We start from the raw sequence: 15765 nt of genomic DNA, 5'->3' as shown, positions 1-15765 counted from the left end.
AGAGAGAAAATGAGGGTTTTTTTCTGTCTAATAACCAGGAGCCAGAGGCCGTGCTTCTGGTATCAATAGCATTAGAAATACTTCCTCAGCTGCTTCACAAACCTCTTTTAGAACCAGTCCACACCTAAACCTTGGAAGGCTTCCACATTAAGCAAAGCTCTGCCTCCGCAGGAGCGGCTCCAAAACCTTGCACCTATCTGTGAACATCAGCACAGGGAAAGGAAAGCTTCTTTTTGTTTTTAAACATGAATAAAGAGCAACACAGCAGCGACGTCATTGACCCAGGAATAGCTTCTCCTCGTGGTTGTGTGTTTGTGAAAATGGGCTTGACGCTGACCAGATAAACCCCGGGTCCCTCAGGAGCAGAGCGAGAGCCTCGCTGTGGTGGGCAACTATAAATCTACATCCACCCACCCCCTTCTTCTTCTTCTTCTTCCCACAACAACCCCCTTCTCTCCGCTGCACTCCACTCTTGAGTGCTTCTCTGTCTCTCCAGGCTCGGTGGTAATGAAATGCTTTATGGCTGCAGAGGACGGGAGGGGACGCAGGGGGCACGGGGTTAGCCCATAGCTCATAGGGGGGGCACAGTGGCCAGAGATGACTGGGCTGATTGAGTAAATCCCGACAAACCTCCCCTCGAACACACGCTCATACACATTGCCCGACCCAACACAAGGGTCCGAGGGGGTTTTCAGGAGATCTCAGATAACTCTTTTAATGACGGCTCTACAAATTACTACCACATCAGCCAGGCTGAGCGAGCTACACTTACCGTCTGGATTTCAGCACAATCCTTAAACCTCGATCTCGACGAGGGTTTAGAGTTCGGAGGGGTTTCATTTTTCATTTGTTGTGTTAAATTATCTAAAGCCCTCTGAGGCGCTAACTGTGATTAAAAGCTACACACATAAGCTTGACTCAATGCCCTCAAAGTCAGGGAAAAATACGTTTTCACCCTGTTAGTTAATTCACGTCATAATGTTTGTCTGTAGAGAATTACCTGCCAGAACATTAACACAACCTTTGCCTTCTTGAATTTTAATATTAAAACCTAAATGTAATACCTTCCTACTGAGCTGAATTTTACTTTTTCCTCTCACAGTCATTTTATTATACAACCTCATCACTTTCGTCCAGACGGAAATATTTAATATTCTCAACAACTATCGGACAGATTGTCATGCAATGTTGTGCAGATGAATCCTACTGACTTTGGTGATCCTGTGACTTTTCCTCTGGCGCTTCCATGAGCTGAACAACCGCTGGACAGATTGAGAAGCAGAAAGTGCGTTTAACGAAGCCTTTGGGATCTTTAAAACACTTTTAAATGTCGCTCCTCTGCCCCTTCATCTAGTTTCAGTCAGTTAAAAAGAAAAGCACAACTCATTTTCTTATGTGACTTTAAACACAGAGCCTTTTATAGTAATCCACTTCCTGAACGTGTTGCTCGGTGAATACAGGTGTTTCTCTTTAAGTGATAAGTGTTTTGACCCACTACACACCTGAGCCTCCGGTAACACCTCTCCATTCAACAGCGGTCCCCCTGCCAAAGCTCTTAATGGCCAGACGGCTCTCTCCACGCCTCGGCCCTGCGCTCACACTCACGTGGGGAGGTCTCTGAAATGAAAATGCCATTATAAAACATTTACCAGCGTGCTGAGTTTACATGTCTTACAAGAAAAGGACAGTTTGGAGCAGTTAAGTGTCACATAAATCTTTCAGCACGCTAATTGAAGTGGTTCCCCCAATAGGCCACTCTCCACAGCTGCTATTACAAATCTGCGGATGGGACGGCCAGCTGCAAACCAAATCTTACACCCACTTGATAACTTTGTTAAGACACACACATGGTGCTCTGTGGGTTGCTATTGCTGCTGCTAGTTTGCTCAGACAGCTCCACTGGGAGTGTGCAATGTAGTCGTATGTAAACACAAGTCATCTTTCAGTGAAATATGCTCTGAGAGGCGGCACAAGAGTGTTCTCCCCTTCTGGAAATACAACTTATTTAGAGCTTATTTAAGCAGGCAAGTTGAAGAGGAACATATAGTTATTTCCAGCAGCAGCCTGGGGGAGTAGAAGCAGGAGGTGACGGGGTTACACCTACAGTATGCAACAGCTCAAATCTGAAAGCCGGCGTGCTACAGCTAGCCGCCGAGCATCTCCACCAAAGCTTCTGAGGATTACTTTGAGCTTTATGCTACCGCGCTAGTTAACAGAGATCACCTTCCAGCTGATTGGAACGAGCCCAATTCTCTAATCTCCAGTCCGCCGCTGAAAGAGGAGCTTTATGTCGTATATCAGAGTTCAAAACTGTGCAGGTCCGTTAAACTTTGGAGGGCTTTTTCATTGCTCAGCAATTACCGAGGCCTAAACTGTGACACTCAAACTTGATGTATTCCACCTCCTACTGCATCTTCCCTCTCTGTCCTTCAAAACCTCTCTGTTCGCTGCCCTTCCTATATTTATCTCTCCTCCTCCTTGCCACATTGTCTTTCTGCCTGCTCTCCTTTGTCTTTATCTCTCGCTCTCTCTCGTCTTAATCGCCACAGAACCTGTTCGATAAGTGTTTTTTGATTATGGGCCAGAGCTGAAGACAGTGGGAGAGAGGAGTGGACACACACACACACACACACACACACACACACACACGTAGTCAGTACATTGGATTGCGTCCATTAAGGATCAGTGGGTTTTTCATTCAGAGGTTCCCACACTCGCCCTGATACACCACTAAAGATTTCTATCCACCTCTTTTTACGCACATATAGATTCAATTTATGCAAAATACCGTAAATAAAAAGAACGTTCAGAAAAAGGTCTTTATGCTCGGATGAGGTGAAAGAATTGGTGTATTGATAAAAAATTAAAATGCAATGACGTGCAATGGAAACAGACTTTGTGATCTGCGTGGAGCGATGATCGGTCGGCCCCACGCTACAAGATAATTGTGCAGATTTTGCGTTAGTCACCCGTCTTGACAATCGCAGGCGTGTTCCCGATCTGAGGCCGAGTCCGAACAGATTATCTGCAGTGTGAAGTGTTTAGAGACATTTGAAAGGAACAGAAATGGAATAATTAACAGAAATAGCCAATGAGAGTGAGCCACTGTGTAATGGTTTAGTATAAACGTGTGATCCTGCGTTCGTTCTCACGTTTAAAATGTTAAAAATCCTTGAATCATTATGTCTGTGGCATCTCACATTTTGAAGCCTTCTTTGAAAATCCTCTAGTGGCGAGGAGACCCAATTATTTCATTATGTTTCCACATGGTTTTCCATTGTTCGATGTTTGACAGCACATTCAACAGGAGTGGATGGAAACGCAAATTCATTCTCATTTTCTTTTACTGATTTTCTGGAAAGTCTTCTTACATTTCGCACCACATTTGTATGAAAACTTGCCAAATGACATTGAAACAATCAAAACAAACATCTAAACACAAACGTCTCTGAACAGACGGCAGCGGCTGCTTAACCACAGGTAGCTCCAACAGAAATACTGTACGCAGGTGTGAGAGCGGATCGAGGGCGCTTTCATGGCTCTTTTGTTCCTGGTGACACTTTCTCTAATGTCTGAGTGGTCATCACCGGGGGGTCCCCCTCTCGCCGCTGCATGTAGGCCGTTCACAAAGTAATAACCGCACCCTGCTGTGTCCATCATGCCTCACTGCCAAAACCTCCTCTTCAACACCTGGCACCATGGTAACCAACACCTGTTCACCTAATTAGAGGGACACTGCTGGGAGAGGAGATGAAGAAGTTAATGAAACGCTAATCTGGTCCAATCAAACGCCCAGGCATCTGCCTCGACGCTGCAGCAGCAGGTCGCCTTAATGGCCACCTTATGGGCGCCTCCCCCGCCACGCCACCTTGAGTGACCTCATCAACGCCAAAACTCAGCTGAGAGGCTGCAAATAGAGGAGAGCATACAGGGGGAAGTGGGAGGGAGAGGGAAGTCGGCATGCCGCTTCCTGGATGGACAGAGTTGCCGGACGGCGAGGTGTCAGCCAAATGAACGAGCATTAGGAGACGAGGTTCCCCGTGCACAGCAGTTGGAGCGGCTCCAGGTCGCACCAGCTGCACTGCTCTTGTTTACATGCCGCCACCTGCTGCCGGAGAGGCCTGGTGCTCAGGTCTGCTTTCTGAAGAGTCTGCATGAGAGCCATGACCAGAGAAAAGAGTCTTCTGTGAAAACTGTTCTGACACACATCTGTGCTGTCAATCAAAGAAACTGAGATGTATGGAAGCTCATAGAAAAACAAAATAAGATGAAATAAGATCCTGCAAGTAATGACTTAATTACTCAAATAATGAGAAACTTTGGCAAAATACCTTAAAATAATAACATAGTCAAGGTAACATTATTTTGAGATACTAAGTTTCTCATTATAATGACTTACAGGATCATTTTCTTCATATCATTGGCCTTCAGAAAAGTGTTTTGGGAGTTACTGAAAGGTTTTGCAGCTCAGCTGTTTGTCTTGTTGGTTGTCTTGTTGTATGAACTCCACTGAACTCTGTTTCTGATTCTCCCAACAGGAAACTTAAAAGGGATGTGTAAACAGATAGACCACTTTCCTGAGGAAACAGATTACCAAGCGGATCCATCTGAGTACTTCTTACGTGAGTATCTTGTCTCCCTATTTCCACACAGAAAAATCCTGTTTGCACATTCGATTGATGTTTTTTTTTTTGCTGCTCAAGTGTTTGACCATGAGGATAAATCCCATATATATACCGGTACTCAGAATATTTTAAAAAGCCGTCCCACTTTTGTTTTGCTCCGTCTCAGACTGCAGCACGGTGCCAGTACAACTGCTCTTGGCCCGCGTGTCACTGCTATCTCTGCCTGCTCTTAGCACGAGGCCGGCCAGGCTGAGTCCTGCCAAGCAGCTCGTCTGTTTTTACTGCTTGGCTGTGTGTAACATAACGTGCAGTGTTACAGTCGGCTGTGTACCCTGTAAACACAGCCCATTGATTTCTGCTCTCTTTCCCTTTGTGCAAGCAAGACAGAGATGCTTGTCGAACTCATTTGCTTTCTAATCCTAGAAATCACAACAATGACTCGGAGCTCGTGATGTACTGTGCAGTATCATGAGCTTAATACTCTCTTCTGATTGGCCAATTAATGTGTGTAAGACAATTAAACGCAGTGTAACAACAGAAGCATGCTACGGTTTCTGTGGTTACTGCTCCGCTGTTAGTGTAACTTACAGTTTATGTATTTGTTTTGTACACACTTAATTAGTAAATCTGCTTTCTGTTCATTCTGGAAGGATATTAACTGAAATGTTGCAGTTTTGCTACTCTGGTCCAATCAGGAGGATTTCTTTCTGATTTGGACGTCCTCTTTGTTGTGAGGCAATCTGTCCTGGCAATCAGCTTTGAGAAAGAAACTTCTTTTGGAGAGCATCTCTGCATTGGAAAACCATTGGGTGGTGAATCATATCCATATGGAAAAGCTTACACTTTAAAGTGTAACCAAAGCGTTTAGTTGCAGCTACATAATGCAGTAAAATATCTGATTAATCAGTCATATGGGCCCGGTGTTAATCCTTGTGCCTCGAGAAATTCATTCATAATTTAAATGAATAAGTCAGTTCATTTAAAGGTGAGTTACAGACCTTTTAATGTTTCTTTATGTTGTCTGATGAATACTAGTAATGCTTGTCCCCTCGCCATTTTGCAAAAGCTAGTTGAGTGTTCCTGCACTAAAGGCTTTACACTTCTTTCCTTCACATATTCCAACACCTGGAAACACTTCTCTGGTATATTTGTTATATTTGTGCCACATTAGTTGCTAACTTTAGTCCCTGCTGACCCCTGATGTGGGACACCTCCGCCTCCCTCCTCCTCCTCCTGCTCCTCCCCCACCCTGCTGCAGCCTGCAGTGGTTTGAAACTAGAAGTCAGAAAGTGTCCGTCTCCTCGTCTCCATCAGCGGGGGACAGTAATTGAGGCCTCTCAGAGAGCCGAGCAGTGCGTGACAGTGCTGGAGATTAAGCCCAGCCAATTAGGCTGTGTTTGACTTAGCGCTCTGAGCGGTTGTTCCCGTCCATATGTGCCAGAGAGGACGGTTATGATAACAGCTCTGGTAATGATTCTAACAATGCCGGAGCCCTGGCGAAGGCAGATCTGTCTTTATAAAGAGGCGTGTCTCAGGCTGGGGATGACAGGGTCGCGGGGCAGAGGCCTCGCTCGGGCCCTCGGACCACCGACGCTCGTCTGCATGCGTGTGTGTGTGTGAGTGTTCACCTCTTCCCAGGCTGTGATTGGAGGAGAAGGCCGCAGTGCTCCCAGTGGCTTGCCAATTAGGACACTCACATCCATAAATATTTCAGCCTCCTTCTTATATAGGTCAGGCCTCTCTCGATCGCTGTCTCTCACACTCTGCCTCTCTTCACCCTCACACCCGGAATATTTCATGACATGAGTTCCTGTTGTCATGTCTCTGAATTAAAAGAGAGACGTAACGATTCAGAGCCTTTTTAAAAGGGTGCATGAAGAAGTCACACAGGACATCTTGGTGGGTGTCTCCGTATTGAACCCCTGTGATGTATTCTTATATCTGCCCATTTCTATTTCATGGACACACACCTGGTATTTCCATAATGAGGAGCTTCAAGGCACCTCTGGGTGGCCAAAGACAGAGAAAAGCTGCCTCTGCTCTCACATGCAGTAGAGGGAGAGGGGGGGGGGGGGGATACTTATGCAACAGAAATTATGTCACTTCAGGTGAAGGCCCCAGCGGAAGTGACATCACCGGGTAGCTCGTCGGTCCAAAATTCAAGGGGACACATTGGTGATGTCATCAAACAGCGTAGTGAGGAGGAGGAAGATATTTGGTGCTGAGCAGAAAACACAAAAATCTGACTCTATTCTGCTAAACATGCACCCCCGCTTTATCAAACACACACTCTGATCTGCTGTCCTTATGCTGAGACACACACACACACACACACACACACACACACACACACACACACACACACACACACACCACATATCAGTAGCTTTAATGTGCGTGTGTGTGTGTTATGTGCGTGTCTGTTCCGTGAGCTCTCCCAATAGCAAGGCAGTTTGCACATCCACACGGGGTTATATAAGCCAGCTGAGGCACACTAAAGCGCCAGTGGGTTTTTAGATCATGCCGTGTCGGAGCTCCCATCATCCACTGCTCTACTGGGCGCTAAGCAGCTGAGAGAGAAGAAAGAGGGGAAGAAAACGCCCTGTTATGCAAGCTACTAATGCTAAACTGAAAGACATCAATTCACTGTAATACAGAGAGCAAAATCACGTGAGGAGAGTGGGACGTGTGAGTCTGATCTACCATTAATGCATAGGAGGGAGTCTGCTATGTTGATAAGATATTAATCGTTCAACAATTTCTTTAGGAGATTATGATGGCAATTCTTTTTGCTACATTTTATAGACCTAACAATGAGTGGAGAAAATAATCAATACTATTAAACAGATTTATTTAATGTCTTGTTTTGTTCCAGCAACAGTCCAAAACACAAATATATTCTCTTTACAAAGAGAAATAAAACAGAGAAAAGCAGAAAATCCTCACATTTGCGAGGCAGAGGATGTTTGGCCAATGTTCACAATTGTTGCTTGAAAAATTACTGAGATGATTAATCGATTATCCAAATACACGATAAGACTTCAATTCAAATATAAAAAAAACAACTGTGTTCAGTCCATTTTTTATAATTTCACTGTGATTCATGTAATGCTACTTGTTTTTATCAAGGCTGGTGTGGACTTCTCTCCTGGCAACATGTTCTGCTCCTTCAGGCTGTGTGTTTGCTTGATGTCAGATCACAAACCGCTTCGTTTTTCTGACCCAGAATTCCCCAATCTGCAGTGTGTCCCACTTCCATACTATAAACTAATACTTTTAAGTATGCTCTATTTTCTGATGCGGTATCAGGGCTATTTTCACCCCCTAAATTGACGTTTTTAAGAACGTTCCCATGTGTTTTTGCCCCTGAGCCAGTGTTCATAACTGCCTCTGGTGATTGCATGCGTTCATCTGAGAGTACTGGCTGACATTGATGACAGAAGGGCAGGCCTGTCACAGCCTGTGTCACCCCGAGGCCTCGCGGCAGACTGGACGCTGGCCTGAACTTGCTTTGGTGTCGCCCGATAAAATCAATGGGTCTGGCGCAGGACACGCAGAGGCATTGTATTGTAGGACAGAGCAGGGGGTTGCAGCAACACCACCGCAGAGTCTCTAGTACCAGCTTGTATGGATGAGTGGGGTTGTATGAGGTTCTTATCCATAGACAGTGTGTTACCTACAGAAGCAGTCGGCACGCCCAAAGCGCATGTTAGCCAACAAACAAAATCAATATCAATCTAAGTGTACGCCATATTTAGAATGAGTCAGACAGCCCTTTCTGTCATCTATGCTCTCTTTAAAGACACCAGACTCCATAAATAAAATAAAAAAACAGGAATCTTACCTCGCAGAACATGTAAGTTGGTAAACCAGCAACTTGTTTACCAGCGTGGTGTCTTTGGTGAGCACACATACACAGTTGATGACTTCAGTTCCCCCGTAAGAATGGCCATCTGACAGTTATGTAAAGAAGTGAAAATATTCTAATTATAGCGTACATTTAAACTGATATTGATTATTTTAGGTGTCTGCCCCCGTCCACAGCAGTACATTGCTTTGCTTCCGTGCTGGTACTCACTTTTTCTTCAAACTGGGGCCGTGCAGACCACCACCTACTGTAGGGACTACACTGACTATGGATAAGTACCTCGTACAACCTCACTTAAAAAAAATCGAACCATCCCTTTAATGTGATCACACGACCTAAGATGGGGTTGTCTGACACGTATAATGTGTTAATATCAGGCGAAGAAGTTAACATCCAGCTCGTGCCCTGTGTTCGCTACAGCAGGTGTCCCAGTCGGTCGCGGTGACATTGAGCATCCTGTTCCTCGAGCGGTATCCAAGGCAACAAATAAGGAATCCATCGACTGATACATAAAACACACAGCACACAGACACGGGCCAATAAATTAAAAGCCAATCATTTTTGTCCTGGTTGACCGAGTGAGTGCTAGCACTCTAAATTTATATCTTAATAACGGGGAATATAGAGACGGTGCAGCTTGTAAAACACAGAGGTGAGAGAGTGTGTCCTCATATTAAAGCAAGATCAGAATATACAATGTTGTCTGTCACTGGGGCATCATCAAAAGACGGCTGCACCCTCTCAGGTCAGTTTTACATGCACACATTTATTCAGCAGTTGTAACAGCTTGAAATTTCCCACCGCTGTGAGAGGAAAAGGCAAATGATATGATTGTGTCCTCGCACATAGAAAGAAGTAGAGAGTGACCGTTTGTGCAAAAAAATCTAAATGAGGACAGTTTCAGTGTCGCAAGCCAGAAGGGAAGCTGATCCACACGCAATCAAAATGGTGTATAAGGATGATACCAGTCCCCGTAAAAAGGAACCCTGTGGAGTTTTTTAGCATTAGCAGCACTTTGGAGCAATTATTTATGAGACGGTGCCCGTTTTGTTTTGTTTTGTATCGAGCACGCAGGCGGTATCATGTTCACACTATCCCTTCCTCTTGCATTTATTTAGCACCTTTCTAGACTTTTGACCACTCGGAGCGCTTTTACACTGCATGCCAACATTTATCCATTCATACAGGAGAGAGCTGCCACACGAGGTGTCAAACCTGGACAACACGCTCTTCCTCTTGAGCCAAAGCCGCACTGTGGTGGGAATAATCGTGTTCATCAGTTTGCCATAATCACACAACATCTATTGCACATCTGTCCATCGTGGGAGAGAAATTCCTCCTCAGTTGCTCTCTCTGTTTCTTCCATGTTTTCCTCTACTAATTGGGTTTTTTTGGGACAGAGGTTGTCGTATGATGTACAATTGTAAAGCCCCCTGGACGCAAATATGTTTGTGATATTGGGCTTTATAAATAAAGTTTGATTGATTATCGTGGAGCTGATAAATTGGTGTAACCAAGGATAGAAGCATGTGCTAAGACCGCTCATTGTGGCGGTCACTGCCTCACTGATGTGTGGTGTTGGCCACGCTAAGCTCTGGCTGTCACGCAGACGTCCAGGCGTGATCTGTGGGGACATCAGCAGTGGAGTGGAGGGTAATTACAGTAATTGAAATGTGTTCTGTGCAGGGAAATTTAATTGTCTGAGCAGGCCTGTCATGTGAAGTGATTTCAGTGGGAGTGAGCTCTTTAACTGTGTTCCACTGACCCCTCTGTGTGTGTGTGTGTGTGTGTGTGTGTGTGTGTGTGTGTGTGTGTGTGTGTGTGTGTGTGTGTGTGTGTGTGTGATGTTATGTTAATATGACAGAGCAGTACTAGGTGGGAGGACTACTGGCCTCTAATGGTGTATCTGTGTGTATGTGCATTGATCATCCAGTGGTGGAAATTCACACTGGGAAAAAACTAGTAAAAGTCATGAAGTCAAAACCTTACTGAAGTAAAAATATGCAAAATATTATCAGCAAAATATACTTAGTATTAAAAGTAAAAGTCCTCATTGTGCAGTAAAATGTCCCTTTTACTATTATATATGATGTTTTTGGTTTGTTACGATGCATTTTCCAGCTGATCCAAGAAGCTTTTCAAATAGTTTATGTAGCTTAAGAAGCAGGAGCATTTTCTCTGCCCTTAAAGAAACACTTCAATTCATTTAAAATCACCAAATGTGGAGATACATGGTTTTCACTGTAGAGAAAAGGGATGAAAACGTGAGCTGTCAGACAAATGTACATGAAAAGTACAATGTTCCCTCTGAGATGTAGTGGAGTAGAAGTATAAAGTAGCGTTAAATTGAAATATTCTCGTGAAGTACCTGCATGTGTAAATGTACTTTGTTACATTCCACCACTGTGTACATCTTAACATTTCCAGGCCGGTGTTTTGTGTGAAGTATGTGTTGATTTCAGCTCTTTGACAGTCTCCCGTGATAAACAAAACTGAGAGATGTATCATTTGTGATGGGAAAGTTTGAATCTTGTTTAGTTTTTTCTCTTTGATATGTGTTTGTTTGAAGGCTTTCTGCAGCTTCCATAAATATAAAAAAAAACACAAGTTAGACAAATCAAGTGGGTATGCTCCAAAGTTTAGGTCTTTTAAGTACGAGATTCCCTCTTTGTGTTAGTATTTCTCTGCTCTGAGTCTGCAAGCAAACACTCTTGTTACGGCCTTTCTGTGATGCTTTTGATCATTTCTTATCCTGACATATAATTCAGCTCAGGATAAAGTCTGCTCACGAAATCTAGATTGGATTTAGGATGGAGAGGCTTTTATTGGGAGGATTTGGATGTTTTTAAAAGAACATTCAAAGTAACATGACATGGATTTACTTTTGTTTAAGGGAGGAATCCCAATATGAATGAGTAGATATCCATTGGAAGTTAAGGGAACTGGATAAACAACATAGAAACTGCCTAAATAACAAACTCAAGACAAAATAAATGAGTGTAAATACAAACAATGAGACACAAATGAACTCAATAATGAACTCCCAGAGGCGTCTGAAAACGTCAAATCTGAACATCTCGGCTCTCACTCTTGTTCCAGTTTATAAATGCCAGCGAGTGAGACTTGCTTTTATTTTCTAATCAATTCAAAGTCGAATTGCATTCTGCCTGCGAGGTGTGTTGTCAGGACACATAAGCTTTTAGATGCAGGCTGAACGCTGCGTAAGCATTCTTGCAAATTTTGAATTTAGCCACCAAAGCTAATTTCCTTTGTTTATGCACATTGTTTCACACCTTTTAATACACTCCGCAGCCTCTCCCCGAGATGTCTCGATGTTTGATGCCTGGGTTGATTGGGGGGAAGTTTTTTATTCATTTTCTTTGGGGGGATGGGGGGGGGGGTTGGGGTTGACGGGCAACAAGCCTCTTGGTCAGGACGAGGACAATGCAAGGGCTCGGTATTGAGGAAGAGGAGGCGGAGGTGTGGAGGGGATTAATAAGCGTTTGTAGTATTAAATCAATGTGCCTCGAAGCTGAGGCACCTGATTAGCATGACCCTGTCCTGCACATCAGCACATTCTGGACTGGGGGAGGCTGATTAAGAGCCAATGCTAATTTCCTCTCAACCCTGTCAATGAAAGAGAGAGGGAGAGAAAGTAAGAAAGACAGAGAGGAAGAAAGAGAGGAAGAGCGATGGAGGGTGCAGAGAGACGCCTTTGTAAAGAGGACACCGTGCATATTTATTCACATGTACATGTGTGCGGTGTCCCTATTTGTTCACATGGACTTAGTTGTGGTTAAGTGTGTCATGGATGTCGGTTATTTATACAAAAGTGAGGCACACGATGTAGTGCACTAAAAATAGGTCCAAATGTGACCTTGTGTTTTCTTTCATTCTAACAGAGAGCAAAGATCTACGGTGCTCGGACAAAAAAAATTATAATAATAATAATTTGTGCTCTGGATTTAACATCGCCTTCGCACCATTAGTCTTCACTTGCCTGTGTCCTTCACACTCTCACTACGAACAGATCGGATCAAATACAGTTTGATTTCTGATTGAGATATGAGGAAAAACCTCCAGTTATGGCTGTTAAATACAATGTGTGTGGAGCTAAATCCGGGCCAAAGGTTTTGATCATTTGAAAAAAGAAATTGAAACTGAAAGTTCAAATTTTGATCTTGAACTTTGAAAAATACAATAAAATATTCAAACTATAAATCAGTGTATGGAAAGTGTTTGGAGGTAGAATATTAGTTTGATCCTGAAGGCAACATAATTGAGGAAGGTCCTGTTTTCGCTGTCAATCACATTTCAACGGCCCTCTCAGTCGAAGACACGCCCCCGACGCCAGATCAGATCATGACGATTATCCTGTCAAATATATTTAAACATATTTTATCGTCTGTTTCGCCGTAAAAACTTTGATGATACTGCGTATGACATGCATAAAACTTAGTATATATACTCACGTATTGTACAAGTTTTACATACTTACTTACTAGAGGAGTTCGTTTATATGGTACTTTACACTTGTACCCCACTACATCTCAGAGGGAAATATTTGTATTGCTAGAATAAGCAGATTTGGAGGTTTAGTTTACTTTAAGGACATATAGACATATTTAGATTCTGACTTAGATTATGTGTGAGCCTCAGTTGCAGTGCATGAAACTAAATATTTGGAATATTTACCATTTATTACTCAGGTTGCAGGAGTGGCTACGACTAGCTGCTGTAGAAACCCAGCCACGGGACCTGCATGGGTGTTGAGTCTCATTAAGTTGTTTGTCAGCCAGCGCTGAAGAGTGCCAGCGCTCGGACACCAGCCTGAGCTGCAGCCGTGCCAATCAATACAGTACACACAGTATCCGCTCTAACCCTGTGTCTCTGGGAGCAGGTTGGCACGCATGCTGCCTGGCAGGACGACAGGGACGGGCGGGGCTAACCGACCTCCACCATTCATTACTACAGCTGCTCCTGCGCTGGTGCAGCCACCAACAGGCCAGGCGGAGCGAGACACCACCTGTGCAGACATGGAGGACAGGAAAAAGGCAGTCAGTGTTTGGGAAATACGCTTATTCACTTTCTTGTCAATAGAATAATAAAATAACAACCTCATTTACTGAAACTACATTTAGGAAACTACCACTATACACAATGTGAATGTATCCGGCCATTAATGGCCGTTATCAGTTATTAGTGCGTCAAAACGGGGCAAACTGCAACTTGATATGAAGAGCTCATGATCCTTAGTTTCAAGTGATTATACACCGATGAAAACATAGTCAAGAATATTGTATTTAATTTCTGCTAATAGATCCAGCCTAAATACTACATACTGGCCCTTTAATAGGACACACCTAAGTCCTCACTAGTGCAGCCAATAGGTTTTACAAGTCACATAATTAGTTACATCTACATTTCTGGCTTATTCGAAGCTATTGTACTGCGCTTAGAATAATTTCACCTATTAGAAGCTAATGTACGTGCAAGATTCTGGCTGTTCGGAGTTGTATCCTCGTGATCTTTGTAAGTTGCTTTGGACAAAATCGTTAGGTAAATATAATGTAATGTATTTTAATGTAATTTTTGTGGTTTTGTCCGCAGAACCTTTGTTAGAATAATCAGCTTTAGAAGTTTATTAGAGCCATACATATTCTGACTTTTATTCTCCCATCCTCTCTTACTTTCCAAACTCTGGGTAACTCCTCGCCTCATGTGAATATGAAGGATCAGGGAACCAAATACTGAAAAAATGTATTGTCGTCTCTCAATAAACTCAAAGTAGATGAGATTTCCTCCATCTGGAGGAAAGTAAACTTGTGTGCCAGTTCTCATTTCGGCTACTGAAAGGAAAACAACCAGTGATAGTGGTGGTAAATAGAAAAGTGCCAATCATTACGAAGCAAACGGCATAAATAAATCAGTTATGAGTTTGAGAAAAGCTGTAATTTAGTTTTTTCAGTAGAGCTTTGGTTCAACTTCCTATTATTTATACAATAAATATAAATGTAGATAAACTCTATTCTGTAAGTAAAAAGCTGTGTAAAGTCAGATTTATACTGACTATTTGCAAACCCCCTTTTATTTACTGCCTGTCACGCTTTCCAATTCAGCATGGCACATATTACATTTACATACATTTACACAATTCAGAGTGAAATATTGCACTTTTTACAGCTTTAGTTACTCAAGGGGCAGGCGGGAAATTCAAAACCAGCAGGGAATAAGTTTCAGGTCTCAGCGGCTAGAAAGCAAAGACAAGAAGCAACTAAGTAACTGTGACAATCTGGAAAAGACTGAGTGGAAAAGAGCTGATGAGGAAGTGAAACAGGTGAGCAGGTGGGCGGAGAAGGACAGGTGACTGCGACTGGATGGAAAGGGAATAGTTGCCATGGATGTACAAAGAGAACTGGATACAGGAAGTGTGCCAGGCTTTCCATAGTGGCCAAACCATGTAATTACACGTGACAGCCATTGGACCCAAAAATACTTTTCCCCGTAGACTTAGATTGTAAAAGATACATCTGTAAATCAGCGGATGTTTTTTTTATGTACATCAACATCCCAGTGTGAACACTTGATTAGCGCTTATTTAAATCATTAGGTGCTAAAAGTTGCAAAATTCACTAATAGCCGTTTACCTGAGCGAGAGCGAGCAGTTGGAAGGCGGGGTTAAAGTTGTTAGAGCAGATAAACACGGTTGAATCCATCCTTACACTTACACTCTTGTGTTTTTGGTTTCACTTGATATACTAAGTATTGCTCTTAAGTTCTACCTTCAACATGACCAGAAAACGATGATGATGATGATGATGATGATGATGATAAAATGCAGTGTACGTGTAACCTCCCTGAATGCAGAGCTGGTGTTCAGCTTCAGACACAATTAGGTGGGTGTCGTGGGGAGGGGGGGGGGGGGGAGAACAGAAGATGCGCCACTCTGTGATCGTGACCTCGACCCAAATCAAAACGGCAACCTCGCTGCTAATCACAGGGCTCCCTAGAGCATCCTTTCATGTGGGCCGAGACGAGGGCTTCAGAAACACAAGACGCTGCGGAGGTCGCTGCTGTCATTAGCTATTAGCACCGAGGTCAAAGCTTTCATTTGGACGGGGTCGTTGTTTTTTCCAGCAGCCGGAGATTGACACCACACAAGAGCATCGCCACTGCTCTTTTCCAGAACTGCAGCCAACCCAGCAGCCCTAATGTACTATATAATGTCACCCTGGCTGAGATCCTCGCCTTTCACCAGCCCTCCTCTAGGCG

At 43.5% G+C, this 15765-nt stretch overlaps 1 protein-coding gene across 2 annotated transcripts in view; it reads left to right on the top strand.

The window, feature by feature from the left end:
* Nucleotides 1–15765, top strand: part of cacng2a (calcium channel, voltage-dependent, gamma subunit 2a) — a 41326-nt gene that overhangs the window by 16496 nt on the left and 9065 nt on the right. For both annotated transcript variants that reach the window (XM_029438670.1, XM_029438671.1), the window contains exon 2: nt 4539–4622. In XM_029438670.1, the coding sequence (XP_029294530.1) occupies nt 4539–4622 (84 nt within the window). The remainder of the gene's footprint in view (nt 1–4538; nt 4623–15765) is intronic.

Source organism: Cottoperca gobio, chromosome 8 (assembly GCF_900634415.1).
Source record: "Cottoperca gobio chromosome 8, fCotGob3.1, whole genome shotgun sequence".
NCBI lineage: Eukaryota > Metazoa > Chordata > Actinopteri > Perciformes > Bovichtidae > Cottoperca > Cottoperca gobio.
The sequence above is the reverse complement of the archived record's forward strand: the minus strand, read 5'-3'. Positions and strand labels throughout refer to the sequence as shown.